General features: G+C 37.4%; 1 protein-coding gene across 8 annotated transcripts in view; it reads left to right on the top strand.

Moving 5' to 3' along the window:
• The window catches only part of AFDN (afadin, adherens junction formation factor), a 105,825-nt gene that overhangs the window by 44,799 nt on the left and 37,543 nt on the right, over window positions 1-23,483 (top strand). For 6 of the 8 annotated variants that reach the window (XM_081328857.1, XM_081328863.1, XM_081328864.1 and 3 more), the window contains exons 9-17: window positions 9,012-9,106; window positions 10,626-10,885; window positions 12,323-12,392; window positions 12,810-12,922; window positions 15,566-15,627; window positions 16,466-16,671; window positions 19,720-19,740; window positions 20,458-20,603; window positions 21,461-21,555. In XM_081328857.1, the coding sequence (XP_081184983.1) occupies window positions 9,012-9,106; window positions 10,626-10,885; window positions 12,323-12,392; window positions 12,810-12,922; window positions 15,566-15,627; window positions 16,466-16,671; window positions 19,720-19,740; window positions 20,458-20,603; window positions 21,461-21,555 (1,068 nt within the window). The remainder of the gene's footprint in view (window positions 1-9,011; window positions 9,107-10,625; window positions 10,886-12,322; window positions 12,393-12,809; window positions 12,923-15,565; window positions 15,628-16,465; window positions 16,672-19,719; window positions 19,741-20,457; window positions 20,604-21,460; window positions 21,556-23,483) is intronic. The other 2 variants (XM_081328861.1, XM_081328862.1) reach the window with 1 other exon arrangement.

The following is a 23,483-nucleotide window of genomic DNA, read 5'->3' on the forward strand; positions in this document are numbered from 1 at the left end:
GGATAAACAGCTCACATACAAGGCTTGTCAATGTTCAACTCAACCATACGATGATGGAAGTATGGAGTAGCTATATCTCCCAAGATATTTCTGAGCATATTAATCCTAATAGTATACCTCCAGGATTTAATCTACCCCGACACATATGGGTGTCATACAGTAGAATTAGAACGACTCATGGGGTGTGTGCCGACTCTTTGTATAAATGGACAAAGACATCTTTAGCGCAATGTGATTGTGGGGCTCCCTGACAGACTATCCAACATATAGTGAGGGAATGCACTAATAGAAAATACCCAGGAGATTTCAAGGACTTCCTCTGCGTAACAACGGCAGCTACTGGCTGGATTTCCAAACTCGACATTAAACTCTGAAATGTTATTTCTGTTTTCCTCTTAGGTTTTATTATTGTTTCTTTTTAATTGTTTTAACTGTTTTAACTTGTAAATATGAAGTGCTTTTAATATTGTGTGTGACCAGCCATACGCTAAATAAATAAAGCGTTCTTAACATAGGATTTGGCTGATCTGCCTTCCTAGTCTTCTCTTTCTCTGCTATGACTCTTTGCTTATTTATAGAGGCAGTATGCATCCCAAGTAAGCTTTGTCTGCATGCTACCTTGACATACAATATCCTTATTATACTATGGATCTAACTGTTTTGTCAATCTGCTTGTTTACTTGGAGCTTAGATAATGGTATTTAGTACTACTGTAGGATTAAGCCTTCGACTTTTATAGCATAGCAATGTTGAGAGAACCAGTCATAAAAGTACTAAGTTTGGCTCTGTGATTATATACCAGCTTCTGGGAGAATTTGCTGTCATGGTGATAAACTGAGAAGGACCAGCTTATATTGGATGTACAGAAGATAGTTTGGCCTTATCACTGGCCAGTGTTTATAATAGGAATAGAAATAGAAATAGAGCTGGAAGGGACCTTGGAGGCCTTCTAGTCTAGCCCCCTGCTCAAGCAAGATGAACCTATACCATCTCAGACAAGTGTGTGTCTAGCCTCTTTTTAAAAAACTCCAGTGATGGAGCACCCATGATTTCTGGGGCAAGCTATTCCATTGGTTAATTCACTGTCAGGAAGTTTTTCCTTAATTCCAGGTTGCTTCTCTCTCTGATCATTTTTCAACCATTGTTTCTTGTCCTGCCCTCTGGTGCTTTGGTGAATAATGTGACCCCCTCTTCTTTGTGGAATACTGCTATCATGTCTCCCCTATTTCTTCTTTTTTTTAGACTAGCCAAACCCAAGTCCTGCAGCCGTTCTTCATATGTTTTAGTCTCCAGGCCTTTGATCATCTTAGTTGCTCTTCTCTGATTTTTTCCCCATAATCTCAACATCTTTTTTGTGATACGGTGACCAAAATTGGCTGCAGTATTCCACGTGTGGTCTTACTAGGGTTTTATAAAGTGGTACTAATACCTCATGTGATCTTGATTCTGTGTCTTTGTTTATACAACCTAGGATTGTATTAGCTTTTTTGGCTGCTGCTGCTGCACACTTTTGGCTCATGGTTAAGTGATCGCCCACTAGGAATCCAAGGTCCCTCTCACAGCTACTGTTTTAAAGTCAGGCCTTGCCCAATCTGTACTTGTACCTTTGATTTTTTTTAGCCTAAATGTAATTTAATGAGTTCCCCTTCAGTTCCCTCATCTAAGTCATTGATGAAGATATGGAGGAATACTGGGCCTAAGATGGAACTTTGTGGTACCCTACTGCTTACTTCTCTCCATGTGGATGTAGTGCCATTGAGGCCCCAGTGGTTTATATTCGTCAAGGTCGGATAGGTGTTCTCTTACGATTTTCTTGATTATTTTAATTTTTGTTTCTAATTTGTCTTTTGCAGTGGATTTTTTTGGGGTATGTTGGGCTATAGTTTCTTTTTGTGTGAAAACTGATGCAAAGTATGAGTTAAGCAGCTCTGCATTCTCCCTGTTGCCTGTTATTTCCTTGCCAACTTCTCTCTTTAGTGGACCTACAGCTTCTTTGTTAATCAAAAGTATTTAGTTTGGGCCAAATATCTTGAATCCATATACTCATTTCTACTGTAATTCCAGTAAAAAACTAAGGATGGCTTTATTTTGAGTCCAGGACCAAAAGCACCTGAAACCACTGATGGGACAAAAATTAATATGAGTGAGAAAATATTTATTTTATGCTTTTTATGCCAGGGCTACAAAATTAAATGGGGTTGTAATTCACGCTGACTTATCTATTCCCTAATTTGCAAAAAAGCTAGTATAATTTGTCTTGATTGCATGAGAACATTACCTGTAATCAATAGTCTGCTTTTTTTTTTTAAAAAAAAAAAGAAAAATTCCAAAATAGCATTAACTTATCCTTCATCATATAGGGAAAATCTAAATATTTTCTTGTAGAGTTTTGTTAAGTGGTTTGAATCATTTTGACTACATCTAGCATGATTAAACTTGTGTTTCAAACTTGTTTTTATGGTGATAGTGCAGGTAAACTAATCAGTCAGTTTAAGATTAATTTAAAAATCACTTATTCTTGAAGGCCTCAGAGAGGAAATACATTAATAAAAAAGCATGCTGGGGAGTTATTGCTTATTCATAAAGGTACGGAAGTGATGGTCTGTGAAGCCAGAATTTAAGTGGCTTAGTATGTTTAGGAAAGTTGAAGATAGTGGCTATGGATGGAGTGGAAACTCTTCTGGTACTAGTGGGACTGTTGGCAACTTTTAAGAACTTTGACCACAATAGTAGTGGAGGCTGGAGTAAATGCAAAAATGGCTGGTGAAGAACAGCCCTGCAAGAAGCAGGATCCTAGACATGTCAAAATCAGTCTAGCAGCTGGAGAAGATATGAAGTAGCTATACCCATTTAGCAACAGCAGCTGTGATACTGCTGACCAGCTGTTGATCAGTTACATTTGCTTACTTGGAAGTACAGCCAATCAACTGTTTGGTGCTAAGCTGCAGAATGGTGGAAGAGTGGATGAAGTCATATATCAGCTTGGGTTAGATATCATCAGTATGTTGATTTTACACAGTTCATTTCAGCCCCTAGTTGCCCAAATAATTCCATCTAGATTCGATTTCCATTTGTAGATGTGAGGATATGAGTGGGAGGAATATAAGTCTCATTTCTAATAAGACTGCATGGCTACATGTTTTGAAGCCTCTTGAAGACTTTCTGTGTTTGGTTCTGAGGTCCCACTACCTCAGATAATAACAGACTATAAAATAGTTGTTTGCTGTTTGGGGTTCCTCCTGGATTCATGACTTCTCTTTCAAGTGCAAGTGGCCATCATGGCTTGGAGGCTTTTGCAGGAATTTATCCATAAATTATGCCCATTCCTAGTTCAAGAGGCCATACTTAGTCACCCATGCTTTGGTCAGTTCCCATTTGGATTACTGCAATTTGCTCAACATGGGACTGACTTTGAAAATCATTTGGAAGCCACAGCAGAGTGCAAAATCTGTTTGCCCACGTAACACTGTTGTGACTGCACTGGTTCTCAGTGAGTTTCTGAGAGTGATTCAGGGTGCTTAGTTATCACCTTTAAAGCCTTCAGTGCATTTGGGCCTGGTTATTTGCAGCCTTGCTTATCTCTGATTCTTGCTGCCAACCAAGAAAGATTGATTCGATTGATATACCGTGGGTCCCATTGCTGATGGGATCCAGAAACATGCCTTCTTTGTTTCCATGCCTGCCCTTTGAAACATTCTCTCTGGGATTTGGATGGTCTCAATCCTGCTTGCTTTTCCAAAGACAGTAGAACTCTGTTTTCCCCAGGCAGATCTTGTGAGCTCATTTTACAGATTATTTTTGATTGTTTAAAACCATGTGTTTTTATTTTATTGTATTATCCTTTTACAGCTATTTTTGCTAGTTTGTTTTCTTTTTTAATGTCATACACAGCCTTGAGTTGCAGGTTGAGGGAATGCCTGTATAAATAAATATTGTCAGATAAATTATGCTCATATTTTTTCTTCTTAATGTCTATCCTAAGACCTTTGCTCTTCTTATTATTAAAGAGAAAGGCCTGCCTTTTTGTATCACGTTCTTTTTTTCCATCAGCATTCAGAGGAGAGGCTGGATTAGTAAAGCAACCATCTGATCTGTTGAGTCTCAGAATTATTTCAACTCTCTACCTTTACTGGTACTTTAGAGAAGGAACAAATACAGGGTCAATTTGAATTGCCATCTCATCTTTGCTAAGGCATTTGACTTTATTTCTATTTAATATTTAATACAAGAAGCAATTCAGAAAGAACCAGAGTGACAAGCAAGAATGGATCCCCTAATTCATTGACAAAGTGGACTGCTTTCAACTATTGGAGATTATTGGAGGTGACAGTAGAAAGTAATGATAGACACATGATCATGGGGAGTGAATGGAGGGTCTAAAAATAAGTGATATGTTTTACTCCTAATTCCACCATCTGTTTCCCTTTAGGATTAAGAATAACCTCTATAGGCTGGGTGAAAAGATGCACATCTTTCTTGTTTCAAATTTTTACTGTGATGATTCTGCTTGGGGGAATGTATCAGTGGGTATCTTATTTATAGCTCAGCCTCGCCCTTACTGTTGCTACAGATAGTTGGGGTAGATTATGGCAATTTTGAATTTGATAAGAACTCCCAAATTTAATGTATCAGAACTATCCTCCTAAAAATATTTTGGATTCTGCAGGACTGGAAGTTGACTAAGCAATTTACCAAAATTCAGCATCTTCTAAGATTCTCCCCTGATGTTTTCATCAGGGTAAGGCATTTGATAAAGTAGATCACAACCTACTACTTGATAAGATAGAAAAATGTGGGTTAGACAGCATCACCCCCAGATGGATTTGTAGCTGGCTGACTGGCCGTACTCAGCGTGAATGGAACCGCATCTACATGGAGGGAAGTGTGTAGTAGAGTGCCCCAGGGCTCTGTTCTGGGCCCAGTGCTCTTCAACATCTTCATCAATGATTTGGATGAGGGGATAGATGGGGAACTCATCAAATTTGCAGACGACAACAAGCTGGCAGGAATAGCCAACACTCCAGAAGACAGGCTTAAGATACAGGAGGATCTGGACAGACTTGAACACTGGACACTATCTAACAAAATGAAATTCAATGGTGAAAAAAGTAAGGTTCTACATTTAGGCAAGAAAAACCAAATGTACAGGTATAGTATAGGGGGTACCTTGCTCAATAGTAGTAACTGTGAGAGGGATCTCAGAGTCCTAGTGGGCAATCACTTAAATATGAGCCAGCAGTGTGCTTCAGCTGCCGAAAAAGCCAACACAGTGCAAGGTTGCATTAACAGAGGGATAGAATCAAGATCAAGTGAAGTATTAATACCACTTTACAATGCCTTGGTAAGGCCACACTTGGAATACTGCATCCAGTTTTGGTCACCATGATGTAAAAAAGATGTTGAGACTCTAGAAAGAGTACAGAGAAGAGCAACAATGATGATTAGGGGACTGGAGGCTAAAACATATAGAGAACGGTTGCTGGAATTGGGTATGTGTAGTTTAATGAAGAGAAGGGTGAGGGGTGACATGGTAGCAGTGTTCCAATATCTCAGGGGCTACCACAAAGAAGAGGGAGCCAAGCTATTCTCCAAAGCACCTGAAAGCAGGACAAAAAGCAACGGATGGAAACTAATCGAGAGAAGCAACCTAGAACTAAGGAGAAATTTCCTGACAGAACAATTAACCAGTGGAACAGCCTGCCTCCAGAAGCTGTGAATGTTCCAACACTGGAAGTTTTTAAGAAGAGACTGGACAGCCATTTGTCCGAAATGGTATAAGGTTTCCTGCCTGAGCAGGGGTTGGACTAGATGACCTCCAAGGTCCCTTCCAACTTTATTATTATTGTTGTAGGGAAAAAGCTCAACAAATTAGTTAAAGCAGCAGATTACAGCATATTTGTAGGTTTTGTATAACACTTGTAGGACTACAGATGCAATATATTCTATAATTGTTTAGTTACAAACAATGTTGAGAGAAAGTAAATGAAAACTTCAGTTTTATAACCATAATTTCATGACACACTGTACAATAATCTTATTTATTTATTTATTTATTTATTTTATTTTATTAGATTTATATACCGCCCTTTCCCGAAGGACTCAGGGCGGTTTACAGGGCATTTTAAAAATCACACCAATATAAAATACAAAAGTTAAAAGACAATTACAAAGATTAAATTATCCCTGAAAATAAAACCCCAGTTAAAATTCTCAGCCTGGGCCAGAGAGCTCAAAGAGCCAAGTCTTCAGGTCCCGGCGGAATGAACGCAGGTCAGGGGCAAGTCCTGATTAGTAGGTTCTTAGACTGAAACTCACTTGTATAACTCCTTCCATCATTTTCTTCATAAATTCTTTGGGTATCTCAGATTGGAGATTGTTAATTCCTGATGGAGACAGTTAAACCAAATAAAATAATGTTTAATATTTCTCTTGTACTTGGAGCATTTCACAAGGATCCACTTGCACATCAGCATAATTCCATATGTAGCCAGAGGAACCTGGAGGTTAAAAGAAATATAGACTGCTTCACTAAACTCCCCATTTCAGTTTATTCTAAAAATGGGATTTCAAATAAAGGTTTGAAAGGTTTATTAATTATAAATTCCATCCCTTGGGTAGGGTGCTACATTAACTCTTGCTATCTTAAGGTCAATATTAAAAAGGCAAGCTGGAGAAATTGAGCAACATTGTCTGGAAGGACATTCAGCATAGTTTTTGGGGAAAATACAATATTCTGGAGCTTCTTTACTGGACCAATGAATGTTAGATATATCTAATTATTTAGCCAATCTTAAATATAAATCACTGCTTGGGAGATAATTTATATTAGAATACCTGTAACCATTTAAAAACAGATTTCAATAACAATTCTGTCTCCGTCTATACGTCTATCATCCATCCATCCCTTGGTTTTAGATTTTTCTGACATTAAATATATTTCTGTGGCCCAATTTAACTGTATTTGTTATGTTAATAATTACCAGAAACACAAAACATATAAAACTCCCCCTCCACCGCATACTTGCATTTTCCCTTTCCTCCCTCCCTCTTTGGTGGTTTTGGCTTTTTCCTGCTTTTTTCCCCCTCACCAACACTTTTGCTTTCCACATCTGTGTTTCAAGGAATCCAGAACAAAATAGCCCTGTTTCAGTCTATATTCAGACCAACATTTCAGTTGGATCATGAATTATTCTCTGGATGCAACAATTTTTGCATAAAGTGGTTTGAACACCCCTTCTAAACAGTTTATTAATAGCTCCTCCTGCAAGTCAATGGAATCCATGATATTCACCTACAGACAAACAGGCATAGAGAGGCATAAACCTGGTTAGAGGCACTTCTGCTTAGTATTTACTTACTTTTAACAGAATTGGTTGGTTTACTTCAGTGCAAATGAGAATTTTGCTTAGGATTACTACTTTAATTTGTTGTTAGATTGAGATAACAATTTAACATTGAATAGAAGTTACAGCAATGGAGTATATATTACAGTATTGTTTTCTAGACATTATTTTATCAAAATTATTGACATGAATATTGCCATATCTATGCACTGCAAATCTTCAAATAAAAATATTTTTTGAAATACAATGATTGGGCATCCAGAATAAATATATGGCATTTAAAGAGATATTTTGCATATTAGGGATCACATACCAAAATCACATAATGTTTCTGATCTTTTAGGATAATTATATTTTGTAACTATGTACAATCAGTCAAATGGTAGAATTTATTGATATAAGGCAGGGGTATCAAACTCAATTTTATTGAGGGCCGCATCAGCATTGCGGTTGCCCTCAGAGGGCCAGGTGGGTGTGGCCAGGGTGGGCGTGGCCTACTGGGTGGGCATGGCTAGAGTGCGTATGGCCTACTGGGTGGGCATGGCCAGCTCTACATCGTTCGCATCAAGGGTGCCTATGGGGGCCTGGGCAGGAGTGGGACAGATCTGAGGGTCTCTTGCAGAAGGAGGGTCTCTGGGCCAGGGCCAAAGCAGTGGGGGCCGTTCCCTCACTGTTTCCAGGATGGCTTCGCGGGCCGCATGAAACCACTTTGCGGGCCGGATTCGGCCCCCGGGCCTTGTGTTTGACATGTCTGATATAAGGCATTTTTACATAATTCAGGATGAATAGATGTAACTAGTTCTCATCTTATAAGTGATAATTTGAGAATTCATATGCAATATTGTTCCATTAAAAACTAAAAACTTCTTAAATTTTTTTAGAAACCAGGAGGCTGTCAGTTCTAGTCACACCTTAGCATGAAAACTGACTGAGCCACTCATTCCCTCTTAGTCCAACAATAGTGGGCTAACAGTGTTGTTATTGTAGAGAAAATTGGAAGGAGCATTATGTATGTTCACTGCCTTGAGTTATTTGTAAAATAAAGGTGAGATAAAAATCTAATAAACAGGCAGAAAGCTGTGCAGCTTGTTCTCCCACATTTGGGGAAAGAGAAGATTTCTTAAGAAGTGTTCTATTTAATCTTTTAATAGTACACAAATGAAAATATGTACAGTGGAAAGAATTAACATTAAAAGCACTTTTCCTTCTGCAAAGGAAGAAAATGAGTGCTAGCAGAAGAAAGGGATGATTCTCAAGAGGCGCCTTTTTGGTGGCACAGGGAATAATTGATTTTTAAACATAGTTAAAATTAGTTTTGAAGGGGCATTTGACATAATACGGGGAGTCTTAACCTATGCCCAGAATTAAGGTCGCATGTTGTGCTGGTCATTAAGTAGATCACCAGCAACAAATTTCTTAAATTGTGATCGTATAACTATGAGGCATTGCAAATGACTTTAATTGCTGAGTGCCCAAAATGCAGTCATGTCATTCAGGAGGATGGGCAGCATCAGAACTTTGAAGCTGGGTCATGAGCAGTCCTGGAAAAGTCCATGGTAACAGTCACTAAGTTACTGTTCATTAAGTCAAGTGCTACTGTATATGGTTATGTCTTTAAAAATCAGTATCTTTTGTTTAGTTTCATGATAAAATTATCTGTTGTTACAGATGGGTCTGACTCCAGAGATAAACCAAAGCTCTATCGTTTGCAACTAAGTGTGACAGAAGTTGGTACAGAAAAATTTGATGACAACTCCATTCAGGTGAGCAATACTATTTTGAGACAAATAATTCCATAAAAGTTGGGTTCAAGTTTCAGAGTATTAAAGAATTATGTCTGTAAGCCACATTTAGCATATTTGGACAAAAATGTAACTGGTTGCAAAATACAGTGGGGAGGCAAATATCTTTGTGACGTGTAATGCAAAATTTCTAAGTGAGGCAGGGCATACAATGTGAACTCTTCTGTAACATTGCAATGCACAAAAGTCTATTGGAACATTTAAAGAAGATGTATTATGTTGAGTGATGCTGGAGAAAGGCTAAATTCTTAAATTAATAACACAAACTTGAGCAGTATTTTAAAATGGTTCTTTGAAGCCATTGTCAAATGCTTCTCATAACCATACACTATACTAATTTGAGAATATAGTTTTAGTAATAGTAGGTACCTGAAGAAAAAAACACTAATATTAATAGTTATAAACAACTGTGTATTCAGTAAGTGGGAAATGAGACAATCTTGGAGACTGTTCAAGGCTAATACAGGTGTGTATTCTGTCATTTTGAAATGAGTCATAAGGATCTTGGCTTTATATTTTAACTATTCTTGTATGAGAAGTTTTGATCACTATTTGTAAAAAGCCCACCAAATAATAGTCTGCAAAAAATGTGGATTTGCAAATTAGCATTTATGTCTCTTGATCCAGGCTTGTATTCTGATCTGACGGCACTTGTGATTTATTTTAAGTTGTATTCAGAAGTATTGGATTCCTAATGTGGCAAATGAATACTAAGAGGATAAAGGTCCTCAAAAGCCTAAAGAACTGTCTTGTATTACTTAATCATGGCTTAGATTAAATTTGAATAAATGCAAAATATAATTTTGTTTTTGTTTCAGCAATGACTTCTAAAATACTTTTGTATCATTTTGTTCAGTGTTCATAGATTTTGTCAGTTCTGGGTTCTGTCTTCATTAAAACATTTTGCTATAATTACTTCTAAAAATAATTCATAGTCACAGAAATAATGAAGGATACATTTAGGCAGGAATTATTGAGTGAGAAAAGTATCAGTTCAACATATCTTAGCATAAATGAATAAAAGTATAAACATTGGTTGGAAACATACTATGGAACAGATCTCGTTTCAACTTTTCAATCATCACTTCTTAGTAACGTGGTTTTCAGTTTGCTTCAAGATAAAAAATAACTGATTTTTTTTTAAAGTGAATTTTACTGCTACATTTTGGTAGTTAACAGGTATAAATTATGGTATATTGAAATAGGCTACATATTAATAAAACGTAACTTTCTATACAATAAGCATTCTTATTGGAAAGGAATTGATCACTAATTAATTGATCCCACTACACTCTAAAACTGTTCCGCTTACATAATATTTGATTGATGAGCGGTTATGTGCCATCAATTTGCAACAATTTCTTTAATAAGAGAAAATGGATGTCTCTTTGAATGAGTTATGTAGATGATTGTATATTTATTAGTTTTAAAAAAAAATCCTGATTTTTTTTGCTTTTGCTTTGATTATTTGTATCTTCAGTTATTTGGTCCAGGAATTCAGTCACATCACTGTGATCTTACTAACATGGATGGAGTTGTTACAGTTACTCCCAGAAGCATTGATGCTGAAACTTACGTAGAAGGTCAGCGGATCTCTGAGACCACTATGCTGCAAAGTGGTATGAAAGTTCAGTTTGGGACCTGTCATGTATTTAAATTTGTGGACCCCATTCAAGATCACATTCCTAAAGGACGTCTAGATGCAGGTCACATGGTCAAAAGTTCACGTCTCAAATCTGGGTAAATCCACAGTTTTTAAGAAGTAATCCCAAATTTAGAAAATTATTTAAGATGGTGAAGGTGTATCAATGTTTAATGTCATGTGCCAACTAATAATGATAATCTGCTCTTCAGTAATTGTCCTCCATTGTGTGAATTCTGATGCAGTTCACACTTCTTCATAATTAGAATAAATATTAGGATTTTGATAATACTGTACATTAGCGAAATCAATATATGCATTTATATTTTACCCTTCTTATGGACTATTCAGACACCTAATGACAACTAAAAGCAATATAAGGTGATGCCATTAAATGTTACAAAGAAGAGTTATAGAAGAGGGCAACTGTAGTAATTAAAATGGAATTTATTTGATAGTGGAACTAATATCATCATAAAGAGGGTCTTAAATAATTGATGGCAAAAAAGTCATCTGAGTGGTAGGAAGTCACCTACCTTACAAGGTAAGGAATTGTACAATATAAGCATACTCCCAAAAAGCTGTTTTCAAAAACAAAAGACCGACCCTATTTATCAACTTTTGAGACTGGCACTTTGCCAATGTTTAGCATCTCTGAAGTTCATCTTTGTCTAAGAAGGATACTTTTTTGCTGTAAAGTTCAGTTATTCAATTAGAATTGTACATCTTCTGTTTAGATTCCAGTGTTCAATCCTGTACCTATACCTAAAATTCACTTTATATCAGTGGAAGAAAAGAATCACCTATTGACAATTGCTAATTAAGTATTTAGATAGTTCTCTAAAAATAACGCCATAGCATTTCTGTCTTGAAGTAAATAAATAAATTAATAATAATCATTGCTAGCAAATTTACTGGAAGTATGACTATCACTTTCTCTTCAATCCATCTGAAAAAGAAATCTGAAATAGTTGTGGAGGAATAGTATTTAACAGTATTTTACATTATCTGAAATCAAATTTCAGAATGAGTGATGCCATGATACACTATTTAAAACACTTTGTGTAGCATTTCTGCACTGTATCTAAGATTGACAGAATAACTGATAAACAAAATGTTCAGGCTTGGAAAAAATAAAAGTTCCCTATATTTAGCTAGGTAGGAAAGTAGGTAGATAGGACTTAACACATTTCATTTTGAATCATATTGAGCATGTAGAGGTTTCCACTTCAAGTGTGAATATGTTTTGAGCTAGGGTCAGGTCTGTTTGATCCAAAGATACTTTGAAAATGCCCAGGATATTTCACAAACTTGAAATGTGAAATTATATGTTGAAAATAGTTTGAACCGAAATGTGCACACCCTTTCTTAACACTTTCAGATATTTTATACTTTTATGTGAATCAAATACACAGTGAATTTGCTAACAATGATAAAATACTGAACAATTGTGTAAGCATTGTTTGTATTATATATGCTTGTGTTTACTGAATATTCCTAATCATCTAGTTCTTGAATGTATATTGCCTTCTCAGAGGTGTACAAGAAACTACTTTTGATTTGGAAGGAGACATCCAAAGTGTAACAGGATTATCTACAAGCAAGGTAACAGTTTATTAGTCTGAATACCATGACTACTATCAGACTTAACAGTTGATACTTTAAATATTTAAGAACACAGGACCATCTCAGTATAACCATTCACTTTTCTGTTTAGTGCTTTGAATGATTTGATGATTTATGTTCACATTGATTTGTCTAACATTTTCATAGAATTTATGCAAAATAATTGGAAGGAGGTTTGTAGCAGCTGTATTATTGGAATACCATATGGGAATGGACAGGCCACCTTCAGTGGGAACATTTACTTATTTGGTTTTAGACAGTGATACATTTTCAGAAAGCATGTTCATTATTACTAGATTTAATAAAATAAATCTTTAAGAAACTTGTGAGGATTCACATATTTTATATAAAAATTTAATTCCACTAAAACTTTTGGATATGTTTCGTATGGAGCAGAGCATCAATAGATTGGACTGTGACAGAATATCAACTTCAAGCACAGCTGAACGAAGCGTGGTGAAACCAATGATCAGAATAGAACAGCAAGATTATCACAAACAGGATGGCAGGTACCAAAAATACTTTTTAAAATTTTGTGACTAAAATTTACACAGTGTTATTTTTAAATTAAAAAACAACAACAGACAAGTTTGAGAAGAAAGTTGAAAATATTTTTATGGAGAAAACTAAATACTTTGAAAGGTCTTTCCAAATAATATGTTGTATAATCTTTTATTAAGAGCTCATACTAGTAGTTTATTTTAAAATCTTATAGCCATTGCAAATCATGGTGTGCCACAGGTTCTGTAGAATACAATTTTTTTGTACTTGTTATAATTGGTTCATACTTATCTAGCATCCTCCCTATAGACTTTCTTTCTGAACAATTCCTAATCCTTCTTGCATTTAAGATCATATGGTGAAAGGGAGCAAACGGCTTGTGTTCAGTTCTCAGTGATAGCACCAATGTCTTGGGGTGGTCAAGGTTTTACTTCTTTGGATCCCAAATGTGCTTTTTCATGAGGCAACTGGACTTTCTTGTTTTTCTTTGAAGACATTTCACTTCTCATCCAAGAAGCTTCTTTAGCCCTGACTGGATGTTGAGGAATGGCAGACAGCTGGTCATTTGCATCCCTGACTGGATGTTGAGGAATGGCAGACAGCTGGTCATTTGCATTCTTCTAGATTCAGCAATCCATCTGCATTTAAAAGACAAAAGCCACTCTTTCAAAGACAGCAATGTCCACATTCTAGACAGAGAGGACTGCTGGTTTTAAATGGGTCAAAGAGGCCATCTATGTCAAAACTGAAAAGCCTTCTCTCAACAGAGGGGGAGGGATACGACATCACCTATCTCCAGTCCAGAACAGAGTCCTTTCAGCAGTTCCAAGAAGGCTCCACACCCATTTGCACTACTCAGGTGACCCTGATAACACAGATAAACTTCCAGGTGGCCTCAATGACTCTCCAAGATAATGCAAATGACTAGCTGTCTGCAAGGAGTATAAATCCTTCCATTCCCCACCATCCAGTCAGAGCTGAAGAAGCTAAAGGTCTTCAAAGAAAAACAAGAAAGTCCAGTTGCTTCGTGAAAAAGCACCTTTGGGATAACTATGACCTGGATGACTGAGAATCTCCATAGACACTTCTTTGGATCACAACTAATTTGAAATAGCAAAGGTGCTTTTCAAAAGGCAACTGAACTTTCTTGTTTTTTTCCTTGAAAATTTTTCACTTCTCATCCAAGAAGCTTCTTCAGTTGTTATGGCTTACCGGACTGAAGAAGCTTGGATGAGAAGTGAAACGTTTTCAGGAAAAAACCCCAAGAAAATCTAGTTATCTTTTCAAAAGCGCTTTTGGGACAACCATGACCTGCGTGATTGAAAATTAGATAACTAATTTGAAACATTCCAAGTTCATTTGTTTTGTTACATGCTTGAAGCAACCCTTCTTTTCTGGGCAGCCTCCTTTTAAGCAAGAGGTCCTCAACCTTTTGGGCACCAGGGACTGGTACCATGGAGAAAGATTTTTCCACGGACCAGAGGGATGTGGTTGTGCATACTGCTTGCATGTATCCCGCAGATGGAGCTTCGTTTGTTTGTGTGGCCCAGTTGCTGGCATGCTATGGCCTAGTGCCTGTCCATAGACCAGGGATTGTTTTAAGCCATGCTAAATCTAGTATTATGCGAGAAATAAATTAAAGCTGGCAAATGCTATTCAGCATTTAATATTTCTGTAAGTACTGTAATCTTCACCTGTAGATTATATTTCTGAAATCAGTCAAAACAATAACATGTTAAAAAAAAGCAAAGGTATCTGGTGCAAAAGATAGATGCAGTGTAACTCTCAGAGTAATAAATTTGTAGGAAACCATGATCACATTAGTTAAGATGAGATTCAGATCATGTACATTCTGCAAATTCCTAATTAAGTTGCTGTACATACATTTTTAAATTTCTCAGTATTTTGATCACAGTCAGAATCTCTTTCAACTGTCTACTGAGGAATATTATTGTGAGGCTAAAATTAAGGGAGAAATCCATGTAAGATTCCTTCTATTTCTGGAGAAAAGATAACATAAAGCTAACGAATTTAAAAATAGACATCATAATCATATAATAACAATATTTACTATTTTCAGTGACTCATAACTTATTACTCAGCCAAATTAAAACTGCTGACCTAACCCCCAAACCTTCATATTTTGAGATTCTCTTGTTTTCTACCCGTACTACCTGAACCTTTACTTCTGGGTACTGTGGCATACTGAAATCTGTCAGATGACACTACTGGATGAGCTATCTGATCAACAACTCCCCTTTATGTAACACTTTTATAATACAGTTTATAAATTAACCGCTCCTTCATTTTTGTTTTGCCCTGGTTATGAGTTTAAGTAACATGATCTAATTACAGTAGACGACTGTCTTGAACAGTACATTGTGTGCTGCAAATGCATTAATAATGCAGACTTTCAATTCAAGTAGGCTTGCTGTCTTTTCAGCAAGTGGAACCTCGGTGAATCTAATAATAAGATCAGGAAAGTAAACAAGATATATTTCCCGCGCCCCAGTGTTTTTGTGTTTCATATGTGTACAAAAGATGTATACAACCATGAAACAAAAATCTTTGAAAAAATCTCTATCTCTTGAAAGTGAAATTAATTTGTTCTCTTTGAACTGGATTTCTGAAGATCTGCTTTCTGCCTCTAGAATTCAGGATGCACATGGTCCAGAGTTGATACTACCTGCAGGCGTTGAATTCAGAGAAAACTGTAAGTATGTATTTTTATTTTTATTTAAAAAATAAGGCTAACGACAACTTTTATTACAAACTGTTTTATTTTGATAATACGATATACTGAGAGTTGACTGCCTATACAGTAGTAATGATATAAAAATAATCAGTGTTTAAATTCATGTCTGTAAGTAAACTTCTGGTTTCATATGATCTGGGATATAAAATCCAGTTTGAAAGCACTAGTTTTGTCCTGAATTTTGTCAAAGCCCGGTTATTCGGATCTGCTTTAGTTTACAAGAATGAACTTTCTAGTTTAAGATAGATCTACTATGTTATATATTTTAGAAAGCAGTTGCCCAAGAAAGATGAAATTGATTAATCTGCAGTCATTTTGCCAGTCTTGCTAGCAGTGATCATGGGCATCAAATACTTAAGGCAAAATGCATGGTTTTGACTATCTGATTAAAAAAAGAATAATTCCAAATCCATGTATAAATTTACTCAGGAATGTTACTAAATTACTTGTCATGTTTTAGGTTAACAGTGAGGAAAATTCATTTAAATTATTGTGGTGGACAACGTTGTCCACGGTGTCGCAATGGGTCGGACACGACTTTGCAACTAACTAAGAACAACAACAACAACAATAAAGATTTATTAAACTCCTTTTTGCATTTACTTGCCTGTTATTGCCCATTACTATTTAATTTTCAGTAATTTAATCTTGTAAAAATATTTTGGTATTAATGTTTGAAACATGAAAGTGATCTCAATAATTTAATTTGGGTATTTCCTGAAGTGGTGTCTTACTATTGCTTCTTAGATATTTCAGTTAAGAGTTAGCTTATCCCTTTTTTGTTTTTGTTCTTCAGCTGAGGATTCTTTTTTGTCTGCCATCATCAATTACACCAATAGTTCAACAGTTCATTTTAAGCTATCACCTACTTATGTTCTGTACATGACATGTCGGTATGTATTATCAAGCCAGTACAGACCTGACATCAGTCCTGCTGAACGAACTCACAAAGTCATTGCGATAGTCAACAAGATGGTGAAAATGATGGAAGGAGTTATACAAGTGAGTTTCAGTCTAAGAACCTACTAATCAGGACTGCCCCTGACCTGCGTTCATTCCGCCGGGACCTGAAGACTTGGCTCTTTGAGCTCTCTGGCCCAGGCTGAGAATTTTAACTGGGGTTTTATTTTCAGGGATAATTTAATCTTTTTAATTGTCTTTTAACTTTTGTATTTTGTATTGGTGTGATTTTTAAAATGCCCTGTACACCGCCTGAGTCCTTCGGGAAAGGGCGGTATATAAATCTAATAAAATAAAATTAAATTAAATTAATTCTTTTACATCCACAAAAAGACCTCACTTTTGCAGGATTGTTTTTACCAAGTTGCGTTTATATTAGAGATCATAAGCACAGTTTGTTTTGGATATCCTAATGCCATTTGTAATTGTGTATGAAATAACTTTAGTTGTGACCAAACTGCAGTTAGACATTTGTAATTAATCTACAAAAAATATTGAAAATGTTTTTAAGAACAGTGATACTTCTTGATATGGAATGGTGAACAAAGATATAATGATCTGTTATAGTGTTAATATTCGTATGTTTTGTTGGTAGATCTCTAAAATATATTTCAAACTGTCTTCAAATTTTGTTTGAATTATCAATATTGGTTCAGTCTTATGGAATATGATGGCAATCATGTTACAATACTATCATATTTTATACTCTATCTTTTTAATGGAAGTGGCTGTGAATAAAACTCTGTTCACAGATGTTTCTGCTGATGGCTGTGGGTGGGCAATTCCTCCTAAAAAATGTGGGCTGGTGGGTCATCCCTCCAGAAAAACTGCTGTAGAAAGTTGCTGAAAAGATGTGGGTGGCTGCAGTGGGAAGGAGGTGAATTGTGAACTGTGTCCTTTTCTTCAGCAAGATGTCAGTCATAGGAAGATTTATGGAATGAAAACTCTGGACCAAACTATTGTCCATATATGCAAGGACAATTATTATTGACAATAATAATAATTAAATATGGCAAGCTTTTAAATATAAATAAGTAGTGCCATAACTTGAGCACCACCCAATTTTTTTATATTCTGTGTCCAAATAATTCCATTTATATGAACAGCATATTATTTCCTAGTTATGCAGCCAATTTATTAGTGTTTCAATTTTCATTTTCTTTTAAATTGTCCTGTTTCTGTCTTCACATGTCTCCTGTTACTTTAATGATACTGTAAATTTGAAGTATGATTCTGCAAGGACTAATGTGCACAACTGTTCAATAGAAGCCAGTAGAACACTTCTCACAATGGGCTATCAACTTATTTAGCAAGCTTAGCTGCACTGCCTCTTACACTTTGAGGCAGACACTTGTTTAAAGGCATTTTGTGTATGTGTTTGTGTGACGGAGCTTTGAGTCAGTTTTCAACTTCTGATGATTGTCTGAACTAATTCCTGCTAGTCTTTTATACATAGATTTAAAATATAGGTAACATTTTTGCATAATAAAAATAATCTATAATGATTATTTTGATAATCGAGTACATCTCTATTTTCTCCTCAAAATTCAGATTACATGAATACCACAGGATAACTAGTTTGTTAGGTCAGGGACTATAGCACTAAAACCCTTTTATTAAAAGCCTGTAATGGTCAAGAATGGAAAAAAATCATGAATATCACAAATACCCTATTAAACAAAAATTTATTAAATGAAAGAACTTTACTGTGAAGCAGAACTGCTTGTAAAAAAAAGGTTACAAATGGGGCCTATTCATTTTGGCAATTAATTGGTAGCATTTTTATTAACCAGAACACTAATATTTTATTTTGTTATTGGCTTGGTATATAATTTTGTTTTAAAAATTTTTGTATCTACAATGATGCATCGTGGGGACCCATTCCACTGTGAATACAACAATCCTGTCCCTTTCCTCTCATTTGTTGCTGAGCAAAAATTTATTTATTTATTTATTTTATTTTATTACATTTATATACCGCCCTTTCCCGAAGGACTCAGGGCGGTTTACAGGGTGATTAAAAAACCAAGATACAAAAGTTAAAAACAAATTTTAAAAAAAATTATATTTGTCCCTGCATAAATAAAACCCCAGTTAAAATTAAGATTAATCCTCAGCCTGGGCCAGAGAGCTCGAAGAGCCAGGTCTTCAGGTCCCGGCAGAAAAAATATTGTTCCTTTTTTGCTTTCCCTTCTCTTCTCTTTCTTTGCCTAGGAGAGAAATGTTGTCTAAGTTCTTACCCAGGAGACACTCTTGTAGGGTGGACCAACCTGCCCCCCCCCCCTTAGTCACCTCTTCTCCTTTCGTGCACAATTTCAGTTTCATTCTTTTTTCCCCCCAGTGATTTGTTTTGCTTGATAGGAGATTCTTTCAAACAGCAACAATGTGTGTGTAGCCTTGGCTGAGCAGAGAGCCCACTTGGCCAGGAAGCCTGTCAGCTATGGCCAAGGTGAGCTGCTAAGCCACTGCTCCTTTTCTTCCTGCAGCACTTCCCCTGGCTTACACCGTGAATGTTTGTGTGGTTCTTAAGTCTCTGACCTTGCTGTGAAGTGTTGTTTCAGCGGTTTGGAAGTAGTATTTGGAGGCATAGAAAATGACTTTCAGTGAGGAAAAAAATAAGTGAGACGTTAGAAAAAATAATACAAGAGTGACTTATGAACTCCTCGATTCAAAGGCTAGTGAAACAAAAAGTGTGAATTTTTGAACAAATTCATTATTTTGTTTTGCAGTAGTTTTCATTTCTCTTAATAATACTGTTATTAGCTGTTATGGCTAGTGTGATGAAGAACTGCCAAGGTAGAAGACTTTACTGGCTTCCATGGACAGATTTAGATATTATTCCATGCAGGATTATACCATTGGTATTAATGCATATATATAGATTGGCTGGAGGAAAAACTTGGGCTTCCTCTAAAATGTTTCTCGTATATATCTGTCTTTTAATTTTTTAGTTATATCATGTTCCCCCAGTGAAATGTTTTAATGTGACTGAGCATAAGTCTTGTGCTTTCATATTTTAGTGTTTCATTTCTAAAATTGTCATGATTGTTCACAAGTTTCTTCTGTTTGATTTCCTTCGTTTTTCTCCAGGAGGTAGACCAGGTTGATCAGGTAGGATATATTGCTGGGAACTGATCCTAGCTATGTTGGCTTAGCTCAGTTTCTCATGCTGCTTCCATGTAAAATACAATATTTCTACAGCTGGATTGAACATAACACTCATTCAGCAACTGGAACATGCAGTACTAAAATCCTTTTTTGACTGCGCAGCCTATCAGCATTTCATAATTTCTGCTTAACGCACTTCAGTACAGAGATGCAATGACAAAAGTTCTTTTCCTTCCTTTTTTTTGTTTATTTTGTCTGTGGTTCTGTTCTTTGGATTTCATCTGAGGTTGCCTGGCCTAGCATTTGTGGTCGGGAAAGTGTGAGATAGACCAGTACTTGATACTGCTGGTGTCACAGCCAGTGACTAGGCAGTATCTGGGTGACAGTGTGTATTAATGAATGTGTGCTCACACAGATACAGATTACCAGATAATGCATACATTTAAGCTTTCAACATTTCATGACAACATGCTAAGTCCATTTCATTAATAGCATTTGGAAAATTTAATACTTTATCATTCAACTTGCAATTTAAAGCAGTTTGTAACACGCACTATTTATTATTTACACTTTCATTTAAGTTCTTTGCAATTATCTGGTATCTGAGACCTGTTTGGTTATTAGTTGGTACTGGTCTATCTACAGAGCCTTTGACAGAATGAAAGCTGAAGTACAGATGGATTTATGTTGATGTTTACACCCCTATTTCAATATTTGCAGAAACAGAAGAATATTGCTGGGGCACTTGCTTTTTGGATGGCTAATGCATCTGAGTTGCTAAACTTTATTAAGCAGGACCGAGACTTAAGCCGAATCACATTAGATGCTCAAGATGTTTTGGCACACCTAGTTCAGATGGCATTTAAGTAAGGAAAACTAATTTATGCTTGGGGATCAGTTTTACTTTTTCTTAAAGAGGAGTTGTTTATTCTGATTGAATTCTAAATCTGTATGGAAACAAAGTAATGTATGTTTCTAAAAGTGTAAATGTCCTGATGTGTATTCTTTCTATTTTTTAAAATAATATTGTTACATATACTGGCATAGTTACTATATTTATTCTGAAAAGCTATAAATGGTATGGTTACAAAACAAACATTCAGTTTGGAGCTGTAAGGAGTATTCAGGAATATTGGATTAGCCATTGTATTTTAAAATTAAATTAGCTCCCCCCACCCCCAGACAACCTGAAATTTAAGGTACCTTCCTATCCCCAAAAAAGAAAAATCAGGGGGGAAAAAGTTAAATATATGAAATTCCTGTCCACCTTTCCTAACTTGTTAAGTAGGGAAATCAATCAGTGATCCCCCCCACCAAAATAGTTAATAACAGTGCCATTAAATAATTAATTTGAGATACTAGTTAATTTTTTATCAGTTTATGATGGCCAAATTTCCATACTTTACTCAATTTTAGTGCTGGAATACTTCTGTATCTTGGAAATAATATAGTAGATATTTCATAACTTGTGAATATATGTATGTGTTTGTGCGTGTGTGTATATATCTATACATACACACATTCAGTGTGCGTGTGTAGGCTACTAGTATACTTGTTTGAAAATAAACACCATTGAACAACGGGACTAATTTTGAGTTGGTATGTATAGGGAACATCTATGAGAACTAGATTTTCTGTTTGTAATGAAATTATTTTTCATAGCACTACAAGCTTGAACTTATTTACCTGCTATTCATCAGTTTCACACAATTTACTTTTTCAGATACTTGGTCCACTGTCTTCAGTCCGAGCTTAATAACTATATGCCTGCATTCCTTGATGATCCAGAAGAGAATAATTCTCAAAGACCTAAAATAGGTTAGAGTATTTTATGTTATATTAGTTATAATGTATGTTACCTTAACAAGACTGTGATAGCATAATACGCATATGTTAGGAAATCCTGCCTAGTATGTTCATGAGCAATAAGAAATATTTTATTTACCTAGGGAAGTTGGTCGCTTACTAAAAACCAGATCGTCCATTACATTATTGTTTGTGTGATATTAGAATGCAGTTATTAATGTAAATACATTCACTTACATGGCTGGGCAGGGGCAGGGGCCGTCAACATAAATTTAATAGGAGGCCCCTGATTAATTTTTTATTGAAATTTTTTATGGGGCTAGGGGGAGGGGTGGGAGGGGGTGGGGGTTGTTTGGCTTTGGGGGGTGGCCGATCAACCATGGCTCAGGCCAGGCTTGGGTCTGACCGCGCGGGGGGAGAAAGGGGTGTGGTTGTCTCCGGGGCTCTGGAGCGGGTCGTGGGACTACCGATTCCCACGACGGGGAATGGCAGCTGGTGGATAAACAGAGGGCCGTATCGTTACCGGGGGGGCCGTCCCCGCTATTTGCAAGCGGTGAGGCGCTCCGACCCTCTGCTTTTTCCCCGAGGTTCCGGGAGCGAGGATGTGCAGCCTCCTGAGCTCCGGCTGGTGTACCTGAACGCCAGGTCCGTGGTTAACAAAGCTCCCCTTGTTAGGGATTTAGTTGAGGGTGAGCACGCGGACCTGGCTTGCATCACGGAGACTTGGTTGGGCCCAGAGGGTGGGGTCCCTTTGGTTGACCTCTGCCCACCAGGTTTCCGGGTGCTACACTGGCCACGAGCTCAAGGTAGGGGTGGGGGTGTGGCGGTAGTTATCAGGGAGACCTTATGTCCACGGGAGACCACCGTTCCTCAGATAGTTGGGTGTGAGTCTCTCTTTTTGAGATTTGGTTCGGGGGCGCAGTTGGGCTTGCTGCTGGTGTACTTTTCACCTAGTCGCGCAGCGGCAGCCCTGCCCGAGCTGCTCGATATCCTCTCGGGGTTGGTGATTGAGTTCCCCAAACTTATAGTTTTGGGGGACTTCAATCTACCATCCCTGGGAGGCTCATCTGAGCTAGCTCGGGAGTTCATGGCTTCCATGACGGCCATGGATTTGACGCAAGTAATTTCTGAACCAACTCATGAGGGAGGCCACACCCTTGACCTGATTTTCTTATCTGGACGGTGGTTTGATGATCTTGGTGGGGGCTCTCCATTTATTACGCCCCTGTCATGGACCGATCATCATCTCCTGCGGCTGGTCTTCCGTTTTGCCACCCCCCGCCGTGGGGGTACGGAGCCAATTAGATGGTACCGCCCCAGACGCTTAATGGATCCTGATAGATTCCAAGCGGCGCTGGGGTCCCCACCTGCCTCCGTTGCTCACAACTCGGCGGATGCCTTAGTGGAAGCCTGGGAAAGGGCAGCCACTGAGGCACTTGACCAAGTTGTACCCTTGCGGCCCCTGACCCGGTGCAGATCCCAACGAGCTCCATGGTTCTCTGCGGAGCTCCGGGAGATGAAGCGTTGGAAACGGGGCCTAGAGAGCTGTTGGAGGTCCAGCCGATCCGAACCCGACCGGTTGCGACTAAGAACCTATATTAGGTCTTATCTCGCAGCGATGAGGGCGGCGAGGTGTAATTACTTCTCTGCCCTCATCGCGTCCGCAGATAATCGCCCGGCCGCCCTGTTTAGGGTGACTCGCTCCCTCCTTAATCAGGAGGTGAGGGAGGATCCCTTGCAGGGTCGTGCCGAGGAGTTTGGTCAACATCTGTCGGATAAAATCGCTCGGATTCGGACCGGTTTGGACTCCAACTGGGCAGAGTCCGGCGATTAGGACACGGGCGGTCTTGTCAATGTTATCTGGGAGGAGTTTGATTCTGTGACCCCTGAGGAAGTGGACAGGATTATGGGGAGGTTGAGCTCCACCACATGTTTATTGG

Source organism: Vipera berus (assembly GCF_964194415.1).
Source record: "Vipera berus genome assembly, chromosome: 1".
NCBI lineage: Eukaryota > Metazoa > Chordata > Lepidosauria > Squamata > Viperidae > Vipera > Vipera berus.